The 23,737-nt window shown below is 39.6% G+C and overlaps 1 protein-coding gene across 1 annotated transcript in view; it reads right to left on the bottom strand.

Annotated features, from left to right (window-relative positions):
• LOC117517969 (spectrin beta chain, non-erythrocytic 1) overlaps positions 1-23,737 on the bottom strand; it is a 137,712-nt gene that overhangs the window by 4,804 nt on the left and 109,171 nt on the right. The window contains 8 exon segments of the mRNA XM_034179088.1: positions 1,392-1,565; positions 13,242-13,420; positions 18,518-18,595; positions 21,785-21,860; positions 21,959-22,086; positions 22,271-22,467; positions 22,786-22,870; positions 23,269-23,407. Coding sequence (XP_034034979.1) covers positions 1,392-1,565; positions 13,242-13,420; positions 18,518-18,595; positions 21,785-21,860; positions 21,959-22,086; positions 22,271-22,467; positions 22,786-22,870; positions 23,269-23,407 — 1,056 coding nt within the window.

Here is a 23,737-nt window from a genome sequence, read left to right as displayed (position 1 = left end):
GGTACTCCTGTGCTTATTACCACACTTTTCCACACAGCGACAATGTTTCTGTTAACATCTCAAAACTGTCTTCTGCAAAGGAGCACAACAAGCTTTCTTGGTATTCATGCTGTGGATTTATGTCGCAGAAGAGAATCAGGAGGCCTCTCCTCACAGAACAGTATTACACTATTACTGTATGTTGTACGCACGTCTAGTCACCCACCTTTGCCATGTCTATGATATCTGTGCTTTTACCAGAGCGAAGAGCGGAGAAGTGCCCCTTGTGTCTGAGTTGTATGCAAAAGGAGCTATGCACACACACACACACACACACACACACACACACACACACACACACACAACCAAGTACACACTCTCTGCAGTTTGCTGAAATGGAAATTACTCACTGTTTTCTCCAAAACAGAAAACCATCTGCACTGTATTTTAATTTTATCTTTTATCTGGCATCAAAATACCTAAGCAGCCAAGTCCACAATAAGCAGAAATCATTTATTTCAAGCTGCACTACTGACATAAAATACAAAGCCCCTGTAAAATTACAATAAAAAAATATTACCCCATCTACACAAATTACATCAGATTATTCGTTTTCTGAATCACAATTTATCATAAACATATTTTAAACTTTCCTACAATGTTCTACAATACTACTTCTACCACAGATTACACCCGTTTAAGATCTGATTAGGTATCCAATTTTTGTGTGACAAAAATATATACAATCAAGTGTGAAGTGTCTCGTATGACTAGCATACTGGCATAGTATGAAACTATGCTTCCTATCCTTTTAAATTCATTTTATTTGTAACGGAACAGGTCTTGGCCTCAACTCTATTTAAATTCTGGGTTTGTTAGTGAAGCTTAGGGCTAGTGGCAGCAATCACCTTAGTATTTTCTCTGCTTTCTTGTCGATTTACTGCTGATGAATTATACTTTAGGTGTGGTTATTCCGGCCAACTGATTCTTTTTCTCTCTGTTGGAGTTACGGAGGGCATTGCATGGGACTGGCGTCTGCAAACATTGGGATGCTGGACTGACAGAGAGATACCATACCTAAAGCTGATGCAGCAGATGTTTTGCTTTCCTCTTTTCTGTTTCTTCAGCTTTGCAAAAGTTTGTAAAAAAAAAAACTTGTAACTGTTAGAATGGCCTAAGCAGTAGGTCACCCCTTTGAGTCTGGTCTGCTTGAGGTTTCTTCCTCAATATCATCAGAGAGAGTTTTCCTTACCACTGTCACCTGTGTGCTTGCTCTAGGTGTTGGTAAGGTTAGACCTTACTTGTGTGAAGCGCCTTGAGGCAGCTTTGTTGTGATTTGGCGCTATATAAAATTAAATCAATTGAAAATGGGAGGCCAGCTTTAGACCTTTATTGTTTGTTTGCCTTCTCACCTGAGCTTGAACACATGTTTCCTCTTCTTATAGTCATGCGCTACCTCACACACAGCCTCGTTTAGGCTGATGGGTACTTCTCCATGGTAAGGAATGCCGTTACTTGCACTTTTGTTGTCTTTGTAGAAACCGAGGCTTCCTTTTTTCAGCACACAGTAAACATTCTGCCAAGACCTTTTGGAACAGAGAATATGGAATAGTGCACCTTTCTCTGTAGGAACAGTTGTGGACATCTACCGAAGACATGACAGTTGCATGAATGTTGTGGTTGTGCAGGTGACAACTGGGTTGTAGTGTTGATATGTCATTTACATAAAACCACAGAGTATATAATGACTGTAACATTTTTGCACCATTCCAGTCTTTTCTTCCCCCACAGCACCTATTTTACATCAGTCAGCATTAGCAGTTCCTGTTTTGTTATCATCAATGTCCCCTCCAGCCCCAAAGCATCTACAAGCAGTTTGGTGGTTCAAACACTGTAAAGGAGAGCCATACACTTCAGGCTATAAAAGTTGTTTTTTACTTCCGTTGCCAAAGATAGCGCAGGTGTAGGATTTGCTTGACTCCATGTGCATGGTGTCTGTGTGGTGATCCGAATATGTTGTGGGAGTTCTTCCGCAACCATACCCGAAAGTTGCTGAGGATTGTTTTGGAGCTGCTAGTGTCCATAGGAGGAGCTGTTTCTCCTATGGACACTGAGTTTTTCCCAGTGAACACTGATATTTGTCAGTGATGTGTTCTGGATTCTACACTGTTAAATGCTTGCATGGACTGCGTGTTGGGTTGAGTTGCAAAAAACAGTGACTTGGGGGCATTTGTTGACTAGGAAAGGTTTATTGACCTAGACTTCACAGACAATGCTGTGATCTTTGCAGAATCAATGGATACAGTAATTGTAGCACTTGAGAATTAAAGATTATTAGAGTTAAAGATACTGTGATTCTAAGAAGCTAAGTGAAGAACTGGAGTGTCTGGATTTGACATTGTCCTGGATCAAGACTAGGATTCAGGCTCTCAACTTCCTGGTCTCAGCCATCAGAAGTGTATCTGAATGTGGTGAAAGTGTTGAACTTGTAGAGACATTCACTATCTCGGCACTCTGTGGGTCCTCGGCCTTTGAGATTGAGAGGTGCTTAGCAAGACTTTATGGAGTCATGAGGTTGCTGGAAAGAGGTGTTTGGCAATGGCAATATCTTTGCAGGAGAATGACAGTCCTACTTTTTAGAGTCCTGGTGCTACCTGTCTTGCTGTATAGTTGTAAGACTTGAACACTAACCAGCGACCTAAGGTGACAACTGGATGTCTTTGGTACTAGGTCTGTTTGCATGATCCTTGGGTCCAGCTGGGATGACTCTGTATCAAATTAATGGTTACTAAGAGGGGGCATGGTGGATTAGTGGTTAGCACTGTTGCCTCACAGCAAGAAGGTTGCCAGATCGCTTCCTGGCCTTTCTGTGTGAGGTTTGTATGTTCTCCCCGTGTGTGTGTGTGTGTGTGTGTGTGTGTGTGTGTGTGTGTGTGTGTGTGTGTGTGTGTGTGTGTGTGTGTGTGTGTTTCCTCCCACTCCAGTTTCCTCCCATGATCATAACATGCTCATTTAGGGTCTGCTCCTTTCTCTGCCCCTGACCAAGCGTCTCTTCATCTGGAGTTGGTCCCCAGGCGCTGGACTGTGGCTGACCACTGCTCCTAGTGGTTGGATTGTGTCTAACTGTAATTAAGATTAGTTAAATGCAGAGGACAAATTTCATTGTATGCATGTACAATGACAATCAAAGGCCCTTCTTCTCTTCTTCTTCTAAGATGAGGAGTATCACTTGCACTGTGATCAGGTTCGACATTTTGGCCATGTGGCGTGTTTCTCTGTGAATGAGCCAGCATGCAGGTGTCTGAGTGCTGAGGAATCCGGTAGCTGGAAAAGGCTAAGGTGATGCCCATGTTTCACCTGGCTGCAGCAGATGGAAAGATTTTGGAGGTTAGAATGGACCTATTTTCTACTTGGATGGTTGTTGTCCAGGACCCAAGGAGGTTCCATGGTGCCATGGATGCTGCAAAAGGGCAGCACCAGCACATGCTCCCAGACTTGACTTGATCTTTTATTCATACGTAACACCAGAACAGGATATTAACAGAGGCTACACAACCCTAACCCTAAATGTGAAAAGGGCTGTAGAAAAGCTTTCAGATTTCAAAGGTAAACTTTCAAGGATCCAACACCTAACCCAAGATACATAATGCTGTCCTTTAAGAAAGAGAAACCAACAGTAAATTAAATAACAGTCCCCCCTAAAAATTGGTCCAAGCTGCCTTCACTGCGCATGCGTCATTTTGGAGCGTCAGCAGCAATTCACTGATTATCGCCTCGTATCTTCAAACTGCACTCCAGTCATCATCTGTCTCAGTGTCAGATATCTGAAACTTTTGTACAACAATCATTTCCACATAAATTCAGCATAATTTCATAATAAAAGATGGGGGAGCGGGGAGGACTTCCGGTATGGCCGCGAGCTAGACAGTCACGCTCGATCCTGCTCTCTACAACAATTCTGACTAATCCTCACTACAACAATGAAAACTGCTCTAAAACTGTGACATTTAGATAGCTAAATATGCCTGGCCCCGGAAAAGGTGGGAAAGAAAAATTCAAAACTACGCAGTCTAAACTGACAGATTATGGTCCGCACGGAGTAGAGCCGACCGCTAGCCAAGAAGCTAATGCTATACGCACAGACGCTAATACTGAAGCAACTACCAGCACAGGTGAAGACGCCAATGTGGAGGTACACGCCGTCAAGACATCTGCGCCCAGCAAAGATAATCTGCACTCTGCTAAAGACGAAATTCTGGGAGAGTTGCGTAACTTGAGGGCAGAGTTTATTGGAAAGTTTGACTGCGTATTGAAAGTATTGGAGGACACAAAAAAGGAGGTGTCGGAGTGCACAGAGCGGCTGTCACAAGTGGAGGTGCGCCTTTCCACAGTAGAGGACAAACAAGTGGATTTAAAAGTTGTGGTTGAAAACTTACAGCAGAGAAACAAACACCTCAAAGATAAAGTAGTCGATATGGAAATGAGGTCACGTTTGAATAATCTCAGGCTGGTGGGTCTCCCTGAAAACAGTGAAGGCGCGGATATGTGTGGATTTTTAGAGAGCTGGCTGCCTGACGTTTTCTGGATCTGAGTCCCATGCGTCATCCACTGGAGCTGGAAAGGGCACATCGCATCGGGCCAAAAAAGGACACTGACGCTCCGCCGCGAACGGTACTCATGCGTTTTCTCAACTACAAACAAAAAGAAATGGTGTTCAGGGCCGCAAAAACAAAGAAGGATGTCCTGTACAAGAACCATCGTGTGAGACTGTTTACTGACATCGCTACAGAGGTGCACAAGCAGCGCAAACAGTTCGACAAGGTGCGTAACCAGTTGCGCCAGCTTGGAGTGAGACATGGCATTCTCTCTCCATCAACGCTGGTGCTGACATACAAGCAGACTGTCTACAAGTTTAACTCTCCAGCGGAGGCCAAGAATTTTATTATGACGATCCAGATGGACACTGAAAAAACAAACTGACTGGGGTGTAAAGGTACTGTTAAACATTGCTGTTAATTTGGGAAAGATTTGTATTTGTTATCACCACCACTATTATTAGAAAATTTGATAGTAAACAACAATAACTGACAATCATATGTATACATCTTTACTTTAACTCTGTTATCTGTTTATTTACTTCATACATATATGTTTTTTTTTTTTGTTTTTTGTTTCTCTCAAACTAGAGTAAATATTGTCTATTAAAAAGAGAAGGACGGGAAAGGAAGGAAAGAAGAGGAAAAGGAAAGAAAAAAAAGATATAAATAAATAATAACTAATAATAATAAGATAAAAAATAAAATAAAAAAAGGGATCTATTATCTGAAACAAGTAGCAGGTAGGCGTATAAATGTTACACTACTTCGTAGTTCAGATCGTAAGATTTGTGATGATAGCGGTTGGAAAAAGAACATTTCATGGGGTGGCCCAGCTAGCTGGAGAAGGGGTATATGTATGTGTGTTGTTTATGGTTTGCGTTCTAATGTTCGAATATTTGTTCCCTCCCAGACACTTTTATATTCTGTAACTGAAAGGTATTTTATTTGTTTAGATGACACAAAAACTTGAAATTAAATATATTTCATGGAACTGCAGGGGTTTACAAAAAATGAAAAAGATCAAGCAAGTCATGAATAAAATAAAGGATTTGGGCTCAAAAATAGTATTTTTGCAGGAGCCACACACTCTTGAGAGTGAAAATATCAGGATAAGCAGAAGGTGGCAGGGCGCGATGTATGCTTCTTCATTTACAACAACAGCTCGAGGAGTCATTACATTAATACATAAATCAGTACCTTTTCAAGTCGTAAATGTAATAAAAGATAAATTCGGAAGATACCTAATCATCCAAGGATCTATTTTAAGTCCCTTAACCTAATCGTTGTATATGGACCATGTTCCTAACTATCTCCTCTCTCCCAGGAAAGAGCATTATCAGTGGAGGTTGGAACTGTGTTTTGAGCCCAGCTATAGATCATTCAACTGGAATTGACCAAACTCATCATAAATGCAGAGAAATCATCCAGACCTTTATGAAGGAGTTATAGATGATAGACATTTGGCGACATTTTAATCCTACTGAAGTTACATACTCCTGTTATTCCAAAACATTTAATTCTTACTCGCACATAGATTATTTTCTGGTTTCGGCAGACTTGTTGTCCAACATAATAGATTGTACATATGATGGAATTACTATTTCAGACCATGCCTCGTGCAGTTTAAAATATGTTTATAATTCAATAATAGACCTCCTAGATGGTGCTTACATCAAAAATGGCTCAAAGACGAATCATTTGTTGCTTATATAGGAAATAAAATAGATGAATATTTTAGTTTAAATACCACAAACAACAGCCTGTATCAAATGGGACGCCTTTAAGGCCTGTAAAAGGGGCTATATAATTTCATACACTACTTCAAAATCTAAAGAACAACGTAAGAAAAGACAACAGCTTGAAGAAGAAATACAGAACTTAGAGAGGCAGGTCTTCAAAAATAGGAAGCCATCAGTGGAAAGAAAGTTGATGTTATTGAGAGCACAATATAATAAAGAGTCAGCAGATCGGGCAGCTTCTAATATATTACGATTAATCCAATCTTTTTATGAACAGGGAGAAAAACCTGGTAGGATTTTAGCATGGCTAGTAAAGCAACTGGAAGTACAAAAAACATCAATTCAATAATAAACTCAAAGGGGGAAACGCTAGTAGACCCAACTGAAATAAACACGGAATTCAAAAATTATTATGAAAAACTAGACGAATCTCTGTGCACTGTGGACATTGATACACACAATGCATTCTTGGATAAGATAACCATACCTACTATAACTGATTTTATTAAGCAACAATTGGATGCAATGATTAATGAACAAGAAATAATCAAAACTATTGACAAAATGAGCACAAATAAAAAACATGGACCTGATGGGTTTCCATCAGATTTTTATAAAGTGTATAAAGCAAAGCTGGCAAAACCAATATTTGAAATGTTCCAAGAAGCTTTTACAAAAGGCGAACTTCCAAACTCAATGACCAAGGCTTTAATTATTCTACTACAAAAACCTGGAAAACCTAGCAACAAATGTGAAAATATGAGGCCAATAAGCCTGCTTAATTCAGACTTAAAGATACTTTGTAAACTGCTAGCAATGCGGTTACAGGAAATTCTTCCATCAATCATTCACAGGGATCAAAATGGTTTTATTTCAGGTCGGCAAGGCCTGCACAATGTAAGAAGGCTTCTCAATATTATTCAGAGATCTCAAAACATTAAAGATACCGCCCTTCTCTCCCTGGATGCTGAAAAAGCGTTCGATAGGGTAGAGTGGGCATATCTGTTTAACGTGTTAACTCGTTTTGGATTAGGACCAGTATTTCGAAAATGGGTACAGCTATTATACTTACACCCAACTGCTGAGATTCTAACAAACAAAAATGTGTCCAAAACTATTTTAATCAAACGTAGAAGTCGCCAAGGCTGCCCGTTATCGCCGTTGCTATTCACTTTAGCAATGGAACCCTTCGCCATAGCTATACGAGCACATTCTCATATAACAGGAATTTCAATAGATCAGGTAGAACATAGGCTCTCATTATATGCAGATGATGTAATTTTATTTCTTTCTAATCTGAAGTCATCTATCCCTGCTTTGCTGAATCTAATTCATGAGTTTGGCTATATTTCAGGTTATTTGGTCAACAAATTAAAATCTTCAATTTTACTACTACATAAAAAAGAAAGAGAGAACCCGCCAGCTGTGGTCTCACAATTCAAATCAGTCCCAAAGTTTACTTACTTAGGAATACAAATTCTTCCAAATTTAGACTCTATTGTTCAGCTTAACTATGAGTCATTAATAAATGAAATTACTGATAGATTTAATACATGGATACATCTCCTGTCTCTTATAGGCCGAATCAATACTTTTAAAATGATGATACTTCCAAAATTATTATATGTTTTTCAGAATATTCCCTTGCCTCCCCCTGTTAATTGGTTTAAAATGTTTAAAAAACTGCTTCTTGATTTTTTATGGACCAAAAAACGGGCTCGAATAAGACTGTCCCTACTCCATTTACCTTATAATAAAGGAGGCCTGATGTGTCCAAATATAGAGTGGTACTATTGGGCTGCCCAACTTAGATCCATAAGGTATTATTTTATTACAAAAGACGTCCCCCAGTGGACTGAAATGGAGAGTAATTTCTTAGTACTTTCATTGCCTTTATACCTTTTCTCGGATACAAAAGTTAACTTGGTTAAAAAACTAAAACCCAATAGTATGTAACATGATTAAGGTGTGGTACAATGTAAAAAGGTATATCAATTAACCTGTTACCTTGTCACAACTGACCCCGATCTGGGGAAATCAAGATTTTAGACCTGGGAGAGCTGATGCAGTGTTCAAGCTGTGGGCTCTGAACGGACTGAAGAAAATTGGAGATTTGTACATGGCGAACTCTGACTACATGTTGTCATTCGACTTGCTTAGACACAAATATAACATAGACAATAAATATTTTTTTAAATACCTTCAGTTAAGAAGCTATTTAAGAAGCTAGTTAAGAGCAAAACTAAATAATATCAAAATCACCCATCTCTGAGTTGGAGGAGGTGATCAGTGGAAATGACCTTAAAAGGGGAACAATCTCAGAATTTTATAAATTACTGATATCACATTCCTCTGACAACTCTGTTGCGAAATCTGAGGCATGGAAGAAAGATTTGAATTCAACTTATCAATAGAGGAATGGGAATTTGTTTGTAATAAAGCCTATAAGCAAACTATTAATTCTCAGTTAAGATTACTACAATACAAGTGGCTCATGCGTGTTTATGTCACCCCTGCAAAATTAAATAAATATAATCCAAATAATCCCAGATACTTGTTCTAAATGTGGAGAAGAAAAGGGAACATTATTCCACTGTATTTGGGAATGTAGGGAAATCAAGACATTCTGGGTTGCAATAAAACAAACTGTTAAAGATATTATATTGAAAGAATTTCCACTGGAACCCTCCTTTATAATTTTAGGTATACCGCCTAAAAAAAAATCAAGATTCACAACAAGTGAGCAACGTTTAACTAATATTTGTATACTACAAGCAACATAATTGACTGCATTACACTGGAAAAACATGAAGCCACCAAGTGTTGAACAATGGATTAAACTGATGCTGTCTACACTCCCATTGGAGCGGATTACATATCTACTGAAAAGACAAAAGGAGAAGTTTGAAAGTATCTGGGGACCCTTCATGCAATTTGCAGAAAGCACGAACTTAATAGAAGAACAAGAAGAGGACAATACACAAAAATAGCAATAATTTGCTTGTTGATTCAAAAAGGAAACCCTGTAATTTTGTGTATAACGTGTAGTAACCATTTGTCATCATTGTCATCATTTTCATTATTATTATAACTATTTTATTTTCATAACATGTGTCTGGGAGGTTGATCTGTTCTATTTGTTATATTGTAATTGAAAATATAAAATGGCAAATAAACATAATGTTGGAAAAAAAAAAAAAGATGGGGGAGCGATCAGAGCGACACAGCAGCACATCTGAATCTGACCCTCTACACCAGGGGTCTCAAACTCAAATTACCAGAGGGCCGCTGAGCATCCAATGTTGTTACAAGAGGGCCGCTTCAGGTATTGCATAAAAAAAGGAAAAACATTCAACTGTTTGAACAACTGTCCTTCGCAACATAAACTATTTTACATTCATATACTCAACAAAAATATAAACGCAACACTTTTGGTTTTGCTCCCATTTTGTATGAGATGAACTCAAAGATCTAAAACTTTTTCCACATACACAAGATCACCATTTCCGTCAAATATTGTTCACAAACCAGTCTAAATCTGTGATAGTGAGCACTTCTCCTTTGCTGAGATAATCCATCCCACCTCACAGGTGTGCCATACCAAGATGCTGATTAGACACCATGATTAGTGCACAGGTGTGCCTTAGACTGCCCACAATAAAAGGCCACTCTGAAAGGTGCAGTTTTGTTTTATTGGGGGGGATACCAGTCAGTATCTGGTGTGACCACCATTTGCCTCATGCAGTGCAACACATCTCCTTCGCATCATCCGTGAAGAGAACACCTCTCCAACATGCCAAACGCCAGCGAATGTGAGCATTTGCCCACTCAAGTCGGTTACGATGACAAACTGGAGTCAGGTCGAGACCCCGATGAGGACGACGAGCATGCAGATGAGCTTCCCTGAGATGGTTTCTGACAGTTTGTGCAGAAATTCTTTGGTCATGCAAACCGATTGTTTCAGCAGCTGTCCGAGTGGCTGGTCTCAGACGATCTTGGAGGTGAACATGCTGGATGTGGAGGTCCTGGGCTGGTGTGGTTACACGTGGTCTGCGGTTGTGAGGCTGGTTGGATGTACTGCCAAATTCTCTGAAACGACTTTGGAGACGGCTTATGGTAGAGACATGAACATTCAATACACGAGCAACAGCTCTGGTTGACATTCCTGCTGTCAGCATGCCAACTGCACGCTCCCTCAAATCTTGCGACATCTGTGGCATTGTGCTGTGTGATAAAACTGCACCTTTCAGAGTGGCCTTTTATTGTGGGCAGTCTAAGGCACACCTGTGCACTAATCATGGTGTCTAATCAGCATCTTGATATGGCACACCTGTGAGGTGGGATGGATTATCTCAGCAAAGGAGAAGTGCTCACTATCACAGATTTAGACTGGTTTGTGAACAATATTTGAGAGAAATGGTGATATTGTGTATGTGGAAAAAGATTTAGATCTTTGAGTTCATCTCATACAAAATGGGAGCAAAACCAAAAGTGTTGCATTTATATTTTTGTTGAGTGTATTTCGCTTTTTTTTTGTCTCATGCTTGCTCCCAGACACCTGAGAACGCTTTTTCTCAGACAGCTTAACCACATTTGCTCTGAGGGAGGTGGCAGTTGAAACCCTCAGTATGGCTTTAAGGTGGTCGTCGCCGAGTCTGGATCTATACTTTGATTTATTAAAATTCATGGTGGAGAATAGTTTTTCACAGAGATATGTGCTTCCAAAAAGACACATGGTCCTCTTGAATATCCTGAAAAGCTCTGGGAAAGATGGTGGTCTCAGAAATTTTCCAAGCATTTCTGCTTTTCCATTGGTCTCTCTGAACTTGGCTTTGAATTGAGAATTGCACTGCAGGTCAATGAGCTCCATTTGTAGCACACTAGGAGCATTCTGCACATCAAAGGAGAAGGGATCAGCAAACATTTGGAATGTGGCACTGTGTGTCTTGAAGTCTGCAAACCGTTGGTCAAATTCCTGCTGTAACTTCTCAATGGCAGCAACATATTTTTCACCACTGAATGCTTTGCCCTCCTCCACAAGAGAGCTGCATGCTGGGAAGTGGAAGAGTTTTTTCTCAGAGATCTGGGCTTTCCATAACATCAGTTTTGTCATGAAAGCGCTGACATTTTCAAAAGCTGCAGTGACAAGCTGGCCTGGGCCCTGCAACTTCAGGTTGAGTGTGTTCAGTTCCTCTGTGATGTCAACTAGGAAAGCCAGGTCCATCAGCCACTTGGGATCATCAAGCTCAGGAAGGTCCAGCCTGCCCTCCTCCATGAACATCTTCACTTCTGTTCTCAGCTCAAAAAACCTCTTCAGGACATTTCCCCTGCTGAGCCACCATACCTCTGTGAAGTACAGCACATCTCCATATGACGCATCAATTTCCTCTAAAAAGGCACAGAACTGGCAGTGCTGTAAGGCTCTGGATCTGATGAAATTGATGCATTTCATGACAACAGACATCACACTGTCAAACTTTAAGCACCTGCTGCACAGTGCCTGCTGGTGGATAATGCAGTGCAAAGCAATTGCAGAATCTGCACCTTTCTCCTCCAATTTTTTTGAACAAGCACTACAAGTCCATTTTTTTCTCCTCATCATTGATGGTGCGCCGTCTGTTGTTATTCCTACCAGAGACTTCCAGGAGAGGCCAGCCTGCTCAATTGTGTCACACAGCAGCTGAAATACATCCTTAGCTGTGGTACGACTTTGCATCGGGTTCACACTGAGCAGCTCTTCTGTTAGTTCAAACTGGTCGTTAATACTGTGGACATAAATGGCGAGCTGAGCCGTGTCATTAATGTCTGTGCTCTCATCCAGAGCCACAGAGTACGCTCTGAAACATTTGCCTCTGTCACATAACTGTTCATAAATGTCATCTGAAAGCTCAGTGATCCGCTCTGCCACCGTGTTGGCTGACAGACTGATGTTGCTGAATTGGCTCTTTTTTTCTGGACAGACAATATCTGCAACTTTCAGCATGCAGTCTTTCAGAAACTGACCTTCAGTGAACGGCTTTCCCCGCTTTGGCGCTCATCTCACTCATGACGTAACTTGCTTCAAGTGCTGCATCGGCCTCCTTTTTCGCTCTCTGGAATAAATTTTGTTGAGATGACAGCTCTTTCTTTAACTGTGCGGCTTGCTGTGTCCGCTCTTCTCCTTCGAACTTTGCATACTGGTCCGCATGTTTAGTTAAAAAATGCAGTTTGAGATTATATTCCTTCAGAACGGCAACTTTTTGCTTGCAGATAAGGCAGGTGGTGTTCCCCTTAAACTCCACAAAGAAATAATCATTTTTCCACCTCTCCTGAAACACTCTGTGCTCGACATCAACTTTTCTTTTAGCCTTTGAAAGAGACATTTTGATTTGCGTCGTGAGGGCGCTGCCAGTGTGCTGAATGTTTTTTTTTTTTTGGCTTGTTTGGGTTCATGCGGTAAATATGCTGCGTTCAGGGTCACCTCGGAACTCAGAAATTTCTTTCTCAGTCCTGACAGCGGGCTGGATTTCACTATAAATTGATATCAAGTGGTGGGCCAGATGAAATGATCTCACGGGCCGGATTTGGCCCACGGGCCGTGAGTTTGAGACCCTGGCTCTACGCCCAATGTGATCAAAGAGAATAATGCGATTATTAAGCATCAGATGACAAAGTAAAACTCCTTAAATCATTCTAAAGTCAGTTTTAAGCAGAAACGAGGCAATAATTGGTGAATTGCTGCTGACACTCCAAAATAATGCATGCGCAGTGAAGGCAGGGGAGACCGTTTGGTCGGCGACAGAACAAACGTCAAAAATGGTTAATTTTTCAGATAATTTTCCAGATATTCTTGTACCTTTTAAGAAACTTCATTTAAAAACAAGTTTGGTTGTGTGGTGTACTTGCGGTGCTTGAGCCCTAGCATACTCCACCCCATCACACTCACCTGCTAGCTGCCTTTTTGCTGTGGGATTCCATTTCTTGTTTTCGACAGAGCATTCCCTCCATGGTGTTTGGCTCAGTCTCAGCTTCACCCTTGTTTGGTAAAACGGCAGATGGATCAATGCGAGATGATGCAAGTCCACTGTCCCGGCCTGGTCCATTCACAGATTCGGACTCAGAGCCCTGAAGTTCATAGCAGGGAAAAAAGAATGTTTGTGAAGCAACAGGAAAACACATGCTTAAAAGGAAGCAGTGAGCAGCAAAGCAGCCATTCACAGTCAATGATGAAAAGCCATGATGACGCTTGCACTGAATGCAACTGAGATAACGGCATAAATCCCAGATAATCACAAACCAGCAATACAAACAGTTTTTGTGCTGATAACAGCCGCTCATTGAGGATGGCCAATATTCACAGTAACTAAAAGGTAAAAGTATCTGCAACAGTAATATGAAACAGCAGCCGTTATGAAAGTTAAAAAATGTCAAAATGAAAAACGTATACTGGGCAAAAGATGAAAATTTATACTTACGTAATTCTACTTTTTGACTGAACTAATCAGAATATTCCTGTGATAATGTTTGCCACTTGTATCATGTTGCACTAAAATACGCAATTTCGAAAAAGGTCTTTAATTATGTTTTATTGAGCGACTGTAAATGAGTAAATAAATGATAACTGTACAGTAATGTAAAAAGACATACATTAACACTCACAAAAACAGTTAAACTCTTGAATGTCCACAGGAACAACTGAATTTATTTATTTTAGTTTGTCAATCAATCATCACTTATACTCGTTTTCCACATGGAGCTAATTACTTTTATGGAAAGTATTCTACGGCAGAGATTTGACTTTTCCACATGTACAATTTCTGTAATAGTTTTGCATATGGTCTCTGAAAGCGAGCATGTTTACTCAAGTGGTGCTTTTCTGCACTCCACACTGCACATCTGCACCACGGCAGATTCAGAAAGAATCACAAGTTTGTTTTATGCTGTGATGTAAAGCACCATGAGTCTGGGTATGAGAGCTCTTCAAACTGACAGAAATCCTAACCAAACCAGGCGTGTGTAAATCATAGACCAGATCCAAATGTCTAATCAGATTAGAGGAGTTTAAAACAGTTTTGAGCCAAACAACCAAACCAAAAGCTGCTGAACATATGTATAAAGACACATATTATGAAGTTGAAGACACCACACTGCACTGCCTTATGTGTTAATTAGAAACAACGTGACCGATTAATGCAGTTTGCCTGTCAATGAAATACATAATCATGAAATGAGAAATACCGATGGAAATGAGATAGAAAGAGTGAGAGGCTCATACAGAGGATAACTCTGTATTATATTTCAAAATTGTATAACGCCCAAATATACGCCTCAAAATATGGGGCCATTATTGTAGCAAAAGTATGTGCAAATGTGTATTTCGATCCACAAAAGTGTAAAGAAAAAAAAAAAAAAAACCTGCGTGTCATTTGAGGGAAAAATGGTTTGATCTGTTGTAGAACGTTTGGAAAGGTGTCATTTGATTTAAAATGGAGATTCACTTTGAAGTTATTGATTCCAGAAGAACTCCAGGCCAGGCGCTTTTCAGTCTGGGGGCCCCATGCGGAGGAATCTGGTTCATAGAGGAACACCTTAAGGGAAAATCCACACTGTGTCTGATCATAGTGTGCCATCATCAGCTAACCTTAGCCTGCTTCTCGCTCCCCTCCAGACTTCCAGCTCTCGTAATTACGAGTACAGAATGTTTTGTTTTTTTTATCCAGTGAATGCAATGCTCTTCCATAGGATACTACGGAGCCCGCCTGGGGACATGGTGGTTAATTTTTTTTTGGCCCAGATTATTGCGTTCCCTCGCAAAACTTTTGCATTCCCTCGCAATATTATTGCGTTCCCTCCCTCGCAATACGTTTTGCGTTCCCTCACAATAACCTAATTTCATAAAGCTCATGCCTACCAGAGCACACAGTAAGTGGAATCAGGTGGGGGAGACTGAACACATACAGTAGTGTTCAGAATAATAGTAGTATCACTATGTGACTAAAAATATTAATCCAGGTTTTGAGTATATTTCTTATTGTTACATGGGTAACAAGGTACCAGTAGATTCAGTAGATTCTCACAAATCCAACAAGACCAAGCATTCATGATATGCACACTCTTAAGGCTATGAAACTGGACTATTAGTAAAAAAGTAGAAAAGGGGGTGTTCACAATAATAGTAGCATCTGCTGTTGACACTACAAACTCAAAACTATTAGGTTCAAAATGCTTTTTTAGCAATCCTGTGAATCACTAAACTAGTATTTAGTTGTATAACCACAGTTTTTCATGATTTCTTCACATTAATTTTGTTGGTTTGGAACCAAGATTTTTCTCGTTTACTAGTGTGCTTGGGGTCATTGTCTTGTTGAAACACCCATTTCAAGGGCATGTCCTCTTCAGCATAAGGCAACATGACCTCTTCAAGTATTTCGACATATCCAAACTGATCCATGATACCTGGTATGCGATATATAGGCCCAACACCATAGTAGGGGAAACATGCCCATATCATGATGCTTGCACCACCATGCTTCACTGTCTTCACTGTGAACTGTGGCTTGAATTCAGAGTTTGGGGGTCATCTCACAAACTGTCTGCGACCCTTGGACCCAAAAAGAACAATTTCACTCTTATCAGTCCACAAAATATTCCTCCATTTCTCTTTAGGCCAGTTGATGTGTTCTTTGGCAAATTGTAACCTCTTCTGCACGTCTTTTATTTAACAGAGGGACTTTGTGGGGGATTATTGCAAATAACTTAGCTTCACACAGGTGTCTTCTAACTGTCACAGCACTTACAGGTAACTCCAGACTGTCTTTGATCATCCAAGAGCTGATCAATGGGTGAGCCCAATTTCATAGCCTTAAGAGTGTGCATATCATGAATGCTTGGTCTTGTTGGATTTGTGAGAATCTACTGAATCTACTGGTACCTTGTTTCCCATGTAACAATAAGAAATATACTCAAAACCTGGATTAATCTTTTTAGTCACATAGCACTACTATTATTCTGAACACTACTGTATGTGAAACGGTCTGTTTCGGCAGAGATATGATGCACTAGAAGATGCCGTGCACTTTATTCGGGGGGAACGCAATAACCTAATGTCATATTATTGCGTTCCCTCGCAATAATATTGCTAGGGAATGCAAAAGTATTGTGAGGGAAAGCAATAATCTGGGCCAAAAAAAAAAATTAATCACCATGTCCCCAGGCGGGCTCCGTAGGACAGAGTACTATTTGTGTTACCATTGTCTTATTATTACCATTTTTATTCTTGTGTTTACTTAAAATTAAAAGAAGCAAGAAGATCCATTCATGTTCCTGGTCTCTGAAACACAGGAGAAAAAAAAGTAAATAAATAATAATAAAAAATAAAAATAAAATAATAAATAAATAAAACACGCCCTCAAACATGTTCTTCAAGGGCCTGGCCAGGCTTAAAACGGTAGCGGTGACTGATATCATTGGTGCCTGCGCCTCCTGGTGGTTAGTCTCCACAAAAGTACAAATTGCTGCACACATTTGTGGATCTTGTGTGGCAGAAGTGTAGCAAAAGTCACGTGTAAGAACACATGCAATCGAGTGGCCTGATTTTCACAGACACACGGTTACATGCACACAGATTTTTATTTATTTTTTTAACATGTAGATCTCGTTACATAGTTTTATTTATTTATTTTTACACATTTGTGGATCTGGTTACAGATTTTTTTTTTTTTTACACATTTGTGGATCAGATTACACATTTGTGGATCTGGTTATAGATGCACAGATTTTTTTTTTTTTTTTTACACATTTGTGGATCTGGTTACACATTTGTGGATCTGGTTACAGACACAGATTTTTTTTTTTTTTTTTTTAAACATTTGCGGATCGGATTACACAGTTGTGACTCTGGTTATAGACGCACAGATTTTTTTTTTTTTTTGACATTTGTGGATCTGGTTACACATTTGTGGATCGAGATACACATTTTCAAATACCTTTGCTACAATAATGGCCCCATATCGAAATAGTTACACTGCTCTTATGACAAAGCTAAGGAGTCACATTTATTTAAAGCCATTCATTATCATGTCAAATGCTACAGAAATTACCCATGTTTTTCCTCATTAAGTGGTGCTAGATGAGTTCCATATTTGTTATTAGGTTGAAAAAGAGAAACGCAGAGTGATTTTTCCACATCAGTGACGACATCTCTTACTCCCACATAACGCTGCATAAGTTCACAAGAAGATACACAACTTTCAGTACAAGCTGAAAAAGAGTTTTGTAGTAGTGTGTTTTAATGCAGTTCAGATGACAATTTATTTTTTCTCATTTACACATTCTTCTGTTTATACCGTCAGACAAATAAATCAGTTGCTACAGAATACTTTCAGCTACTAAATAATACTTAGTGGTTAGCACTAAGCCACTGTGCTTAGTGCTAACCACTGAGCACAGTGGATTAGTGGTTAGCACTGTTGTCTCACAGAAGGTCATGGGATCAATTCCCACCTATGACCTTTCTGTGTGGAGTTTGCATGTTCTCCCTGTGTTTCTGTGGATTCCCTCTGTGTGCTCCGGCTTCCTCCCACATCCAAAGACATGCAGGTTAGGTGTACTAGAAACTTTATAATTATCCAGGTCTCCCTTGTAAAAGAGATCTCGATCTCAATGGGACTAACCTGGTTAAATAAGCGTTAAATAAATTAAAACTTTACCAGGAGAACAGTAATGCATGTTCTGCTGCATTCCAATCCATGTTATGATCACATTTGCCTGGCACACTTTAAGTACTGATTAACAATGAGAACAGCTGCATGGTATCACTGGCTATATTTGACTTTGAATAAAAAGATTTTTATTTTTATGTGGACAGGGTCTCACAAAGAGTACGCAATAAGGATAGACTACAAGAACCAACAATGAAAACATTTGCTACTTTGGGTTTGACACTGTCAGTCACTCCTGGTCAATATAAGCACAAATACAACAGACTTGACATATTTAATCCATAAAACACACTGCTCATTAATCCTCATCATGCCTTTGCACAGCAATGGGATATACTGACAATGTGGAGTACATGAGTAAATAAAGCAATGGTTGAGTCTGTGACAGACAGCGGTGACTTGTCCACTGAATAAAGGAGTTGCTGTAGTTGACCAGGAGCTGAGCAGATGCTGTGAAAGGGGCAATGGGAAGCTACAAAGCTGACTTTGGCTTAGTACTCACACGCTCCATCTGCTTTGGTTTACACACACGTTTAGGCTCTGATTTCTTTCCGGATGACAATGATAGCGATAAAGACTGCTGGTAAAAATGCAATAAAGATAGTTAAAAAAAAGCTGTGTGGGAGATAGAAAATGAAATAGAAAAAAATGGGCCAGTGATGCAAGTTTCTTACAGACATTTGCCATACTCCATATGACCCTATTAACTATGATATTCATTAAATACTATTATATGGACCTCACATTTATTCCTGTCTGTAGTAGTTGGCTGCAGACTAAAGGTTTCTAGATCCTAAAAGTTTCTACTTTCTAAACTCTTAAGCTACCACAGTAATGTGGTAATGTGCTTTGATACTTTGGAAGTGAATTCTATTTACTGACAACTGCCTGAGTACAATGTGAACTCCTCTCATATACCTAGTTCATTGATAATGTGTACAGATGAGGACAAAGTAATTTCTCCCCTATGAAGTTGACATTTTCTTTAAAATTTTCCCAAGTGCATTTTTAACCAAACAAGGAATTTTCAATACGGCATTTCTAAACATCCTAGTTTTATTTTGGCTGCTTGCATTACTTTATTTTGCACAAAGAAACAAAATTATTTCACAAAAAACAAAAACTACTAGGGTCAATATTATTAGCCCCCCTTAATGACTAACCTTTTTGTTGAACCATAGCACAAACCACTGTTGTATAATGATGTACTTTACATTTGTAATGTTCAAAGCTTGTAAAATCAAGTTAAAACTGGGGGTATCTTCCAATTTACACACAGTACAACAAGAGTGATCTGAGAGCACAATATCCACCGCTGGCAAATGCTGCTTTGGTGCAAGTACTTTCTACTTTTTGATAACATTTCAAGGTATATGATAGCTGATTTCAGAATGCAGACACCACAAAACTGGCAGTGCCTAGGTTTGTTAATCAAGGACCATAACTCTGCCAAAATGTGTCAATCTTGTACAATATTACAGTATGCGCACTGTCAACCTATAACAAGAAATTGTACAAAGTTTCAAGAATCCCTCCTAAAAATGTGAGAGGAGTTGATTTCAGAATGCAGGCACCCACTCATGAAACATGAAGAGTCTTTGTTAATCAAGGACTATAACTCTGGTAAAATAGGCCCAACAAAAATGATGTGATAATGTGCATATTACCAACCTATAACAAGGACTTATACCAAGATTCACGAAATTCCTCCTAAAGGTGTGAGAGGAGCTGATTTCAGAACGCTTATACCCTTTCTGGGGCAGACGGACGGCGATTGCGACGACATAATCCCCCTTCGGGCATTTGGCCAGCAATGCTCACAAATGCGCCTTGGGGCAACTGTTTGTTGTGATTTGGCGCTATATAAAAAAAAAGTTGATTGATTGATTGATTGAAAACAGGAGAAGCTATGAGAGTGTTTCCAAGTGCAAAGAACTGGGGTGAGAAGTATCAACAAGAAATTTAAAAAGCCACACAGTAGTAGAGAAGCTTGAATCTTCGACTGGACTGGGTTGCTTGATGCGAGGACGTTTCGCTTCAAATCGCAGAAGCTTCCTCAGCTAAAAGTTTTAGCTGAGGAAGCTTCTGCGATTTGAAGCGAAACGTCCTCGCATCAAGCAACCCAGTCCAGTCGAAGATTCAAGCTTCTCTACTATGGAAACCACCTGGACAACTGAGAGCCTACACAGAAACATAGCCACACAGTACAAAATGAGCCTAGCAGAGAGAGGAAGCAAAAAATTTTCAAAGATGCTTGGGGGGAAAAAAAACAAACAAAAAAAACTAGTGAGAGATGTGTCTAAAGACCCCAGAACAACTGCCAAAACACTAGTGAAATAACAGCCTAGTCAAGAATTGTAGTCTCAAAGAAGACAATCATTAGAGCCCTGGACAGGAATAGACTGTGAGGTTGCAGACCAAGAAAAACTCCACTTCTGTAGAAGAGACACCCTCAAGCCAGACTGAAGTATGCTAAGGGCAACCCGGAGAAAGATTATGTATACCGATAGTGTTGACTTTGGTCAAATGGGAGGAAATTGGTGCTCTTTGGCCATAGAGATGTTGCTTATGTTTGGAGAAAGAAGGGTGGGGTGTATAACCCAGAGAACACCATCCCCAAAGTGAAACATGGCGGTGAGAGTGTTATGCTGCGGGGAAACTTCAGTGTGTCTGGAACTGGGGATCTCCTCAAGATGGAAGTAATCATAAAGAAAGAACGACATGTGAAGATTCTGAAAAAAAAAACTTTAAGCAGCAAAACTGGATCTGGGTTGTCACTTTGTCTTCGAACATGACAATGACCTAAATCATATGTCACTATTGGTGTGGAACTACCTCCAGAAAACCAAAGTGAACATTATAGCCTGTCCTGCACAAAGCCCTGACTTCAGTCCCCTTGAAATGTGTTAGGTGAACTGAAGACCAAGGTCCATGCCAGAAGACCATCAATTCTGGAGGAGCTTCAGATTTGCCAAAGAAGAATGGGATGGGAATCCTCAGGAAACACATCTGAGACTGTGAAATAATTTTGTTTCTGTGTGCAAAGTAAAATAATGTAAGCATCCAAACTAAAACTAGGATGTTTCGAAATGCTGTGTTGAAACTTCCTTGCTCTGTTTAAAAAAAAACAAAAACAAAAAAAACAGGAAAATTCTGAAAAAATGTTACATTTCATGGGGGAGGGGGTGTAATTATTTAGTCCTCATCAATACATACTTTGTTAGTCTGCAAAGTTCAAATGCACAAACAAACATTTTTCTTTAATTTTGGTAATAGCAATCACTACGTGTAAGATATGACAACAGCTAACAAAATGAATACTGGTCAATACAGTATGACATAAAAGCAACGAAAACAAGAAAAAAGACTCACATTCACACCTTTCACTACCTTTTACATATGTATCCATGCGACATACTTTACATTTGAAATGTGTTTTCATAATATATCTGTCTGCCTTCACTGGAATTTTGCGTTTAATAGTCTGTCACTAATGCAGGACTTGCACAAATCAACATTTGAGAATATAACAACAAAATGACAAGTTTAATAATTTTGCTATTCTCTTTTCCAATAACATTATCTCAGACATCAGATTTTTACTGTCCTTTTGATAATGTGGAAGATGAGACATAACAACATGAAAATGACTACATGCTACAGTCAACCGTTACACAGAAAATAACAATGAACACCTGGGAAAACACCTCTGTAAATACAAAGTGCATTTATATGGATCTTCAATAAAATAATTCAAAAATGCCCTTACTTGAGATGTGTCATTATCACTGTGCACTCCGTTCACTGATACTGACTGATTGAGTGTCGTCTGATCCAGACTGGTTCTATGTTTGAGACAATAATAGCATATTTAAAAACAACAACAAACCATGTTCTTAAACTGTGCAGCAACACTGCTCAACCATATTCCCCTTTGGGTTACCTGGCTGCAGAATCATGTACTTGACTTTCTGCTTCAGACTGTGCCACTTCTTCTACTGGCGGTGGCGTAGGTGGTCTCCGTGCTCGCTCCTCTTCCTCTCGCCTCCTCTGAAACTCATGTTCCTCAAGCTGAAAAACAGAAATGCAATGGATCAATGTCTTCTAAGTTTAACACCATGAGTGAAGAAAGGTCTATTACAAACTCATGGTTGAAATGTGGACACCAAACACTTACTGTATTCAATGAGCCACTCTCAAACAAAACAGAAAGAAATGTTAAAATTATACATGAAAACAAAATCTCTGCACTTACTGTAGTGAGTTTCTCGAGCATCATAAAGCGTTCTTCCCAGGCAGCAGCAAGCTTCTCAAAGGCTTCATGGCGTTTAATCAGGCTTTCCACCTCATCCACATTAGAGCCCAGTTCTGCTGCTCGTACCAGAGGTTCCTGTCCTGCTAACCAAGACTCTGCCACACAGGCATCACGTCCAAACTGCAACACCTCCAGGACTGTCAAACACATGAAACAAAATAAGCACATACACAAAAGACTGATACGTATACAATGAGACTTTAATTGTGTAACTTATTTACAATATCAAAAACATGCTGGTGAGTTAGTAATTCAAACCCATGGGACCTTACTTATTTAAGAAAAAAATAAAAATAAAAAGCTTATTGCATCCTTATTTGCATTTCATGTCTGCCTTTTCACTCCATAGCAGCCCACCCACACCACTGCAATTTCTCCTATTTTTTTTGACACACAACTAATATGAGCACTGACTCGTCCTTGCACAGAACATTAAACATGTTCAGCAAACGCACCAATCTGTAAATGGTCCATTTTGTCTTGCCACTTCTTGTTGATTTTGTCCCTCTGTTCTTGAAGCTGAGTCAGTTTCTCTCGGATCTTTGAAAGAAAGTACAGTCAGTACTGCAATATCAGGTGACATCAAAAATAAAGACATAAAAACTGGCCTTAGCTCATGTGGAGCCACGAAATATATATTCCAGAGGTCTTAAACCGATTCCAGAAAGGGCCAAGAGGGTGCAGGTTTTCTGTGCAACCACCCACTCCAGCAGGTGATTTCACTGATTAACATCACTTTGAGCAGGTGAAATCAGTTAATCAGTGAAATCACCTGCTGGAGTGGGTGGTTGCACAGAAAGCCTGCACCCTCTCGGCCCTTTCTGGCACTGGTTTGAGACCTCTGATATATTCACTGTATTGGCCTGCAAATTACATTTTATCAAAATACAGGATTTCTTAAAATAGCTGTTGGCATAACTGTAAGAAGTGCCAAATACCTCATCAGCTGCATAGTGATTATTTTTGATGAGGGTATTTCCCATCTCAATACAAGCAGTGAAACTATCCGCCCTTGTCTCAATCTCTGACTTTATATCCTGGTGATTGGCGATGACTAATCCTGCAGAAGATACATCCCTGAAATAAGACAAAGGAAGTGGACAAGATTGTAAAACAATTTTTTTTATATCTATAATATGGGCTTGCATCACTGAAAATCAGACTTTCATAAATGTTCTTTACTTGGCAACCAGATGATAATGAGAAAGTGGAAAGATCCGGAAGGCCAGGTGTTTCAAGAACAGCTTACAGAACTAAGCAATGTTGCAGTTTCTGAAAGAGTATCTTATAGTATAGTAAACAAGACTAAAAATATAACAAGAAATGGAGTGTGTTCTTAAAATTTTATTCTGTCGGGCAGCTGAATCGCATGTTTTGGTCTAAGTATCTGAAGTGCTATAAAGCCAA

This window comes from Thalassophryne amazonica, chromosome 9, assembly GCF_902500255.1.
Source record: "Thalassophryne amazonica chromosome 9, fThaAma1.1, whole genome shotgun sequence".
Lineage (NCBI taxonomy): Eukaryota > Metazoa > Chordata > Actinopteri > Batrachoidiformes > Batrachoididae > Thalassophryne > Thalassophryne amazonica.
Note: the sequence above shows the minus strand (reverse complement) of the source record. Positions and strands in the feature narration are given on the sequence as shown.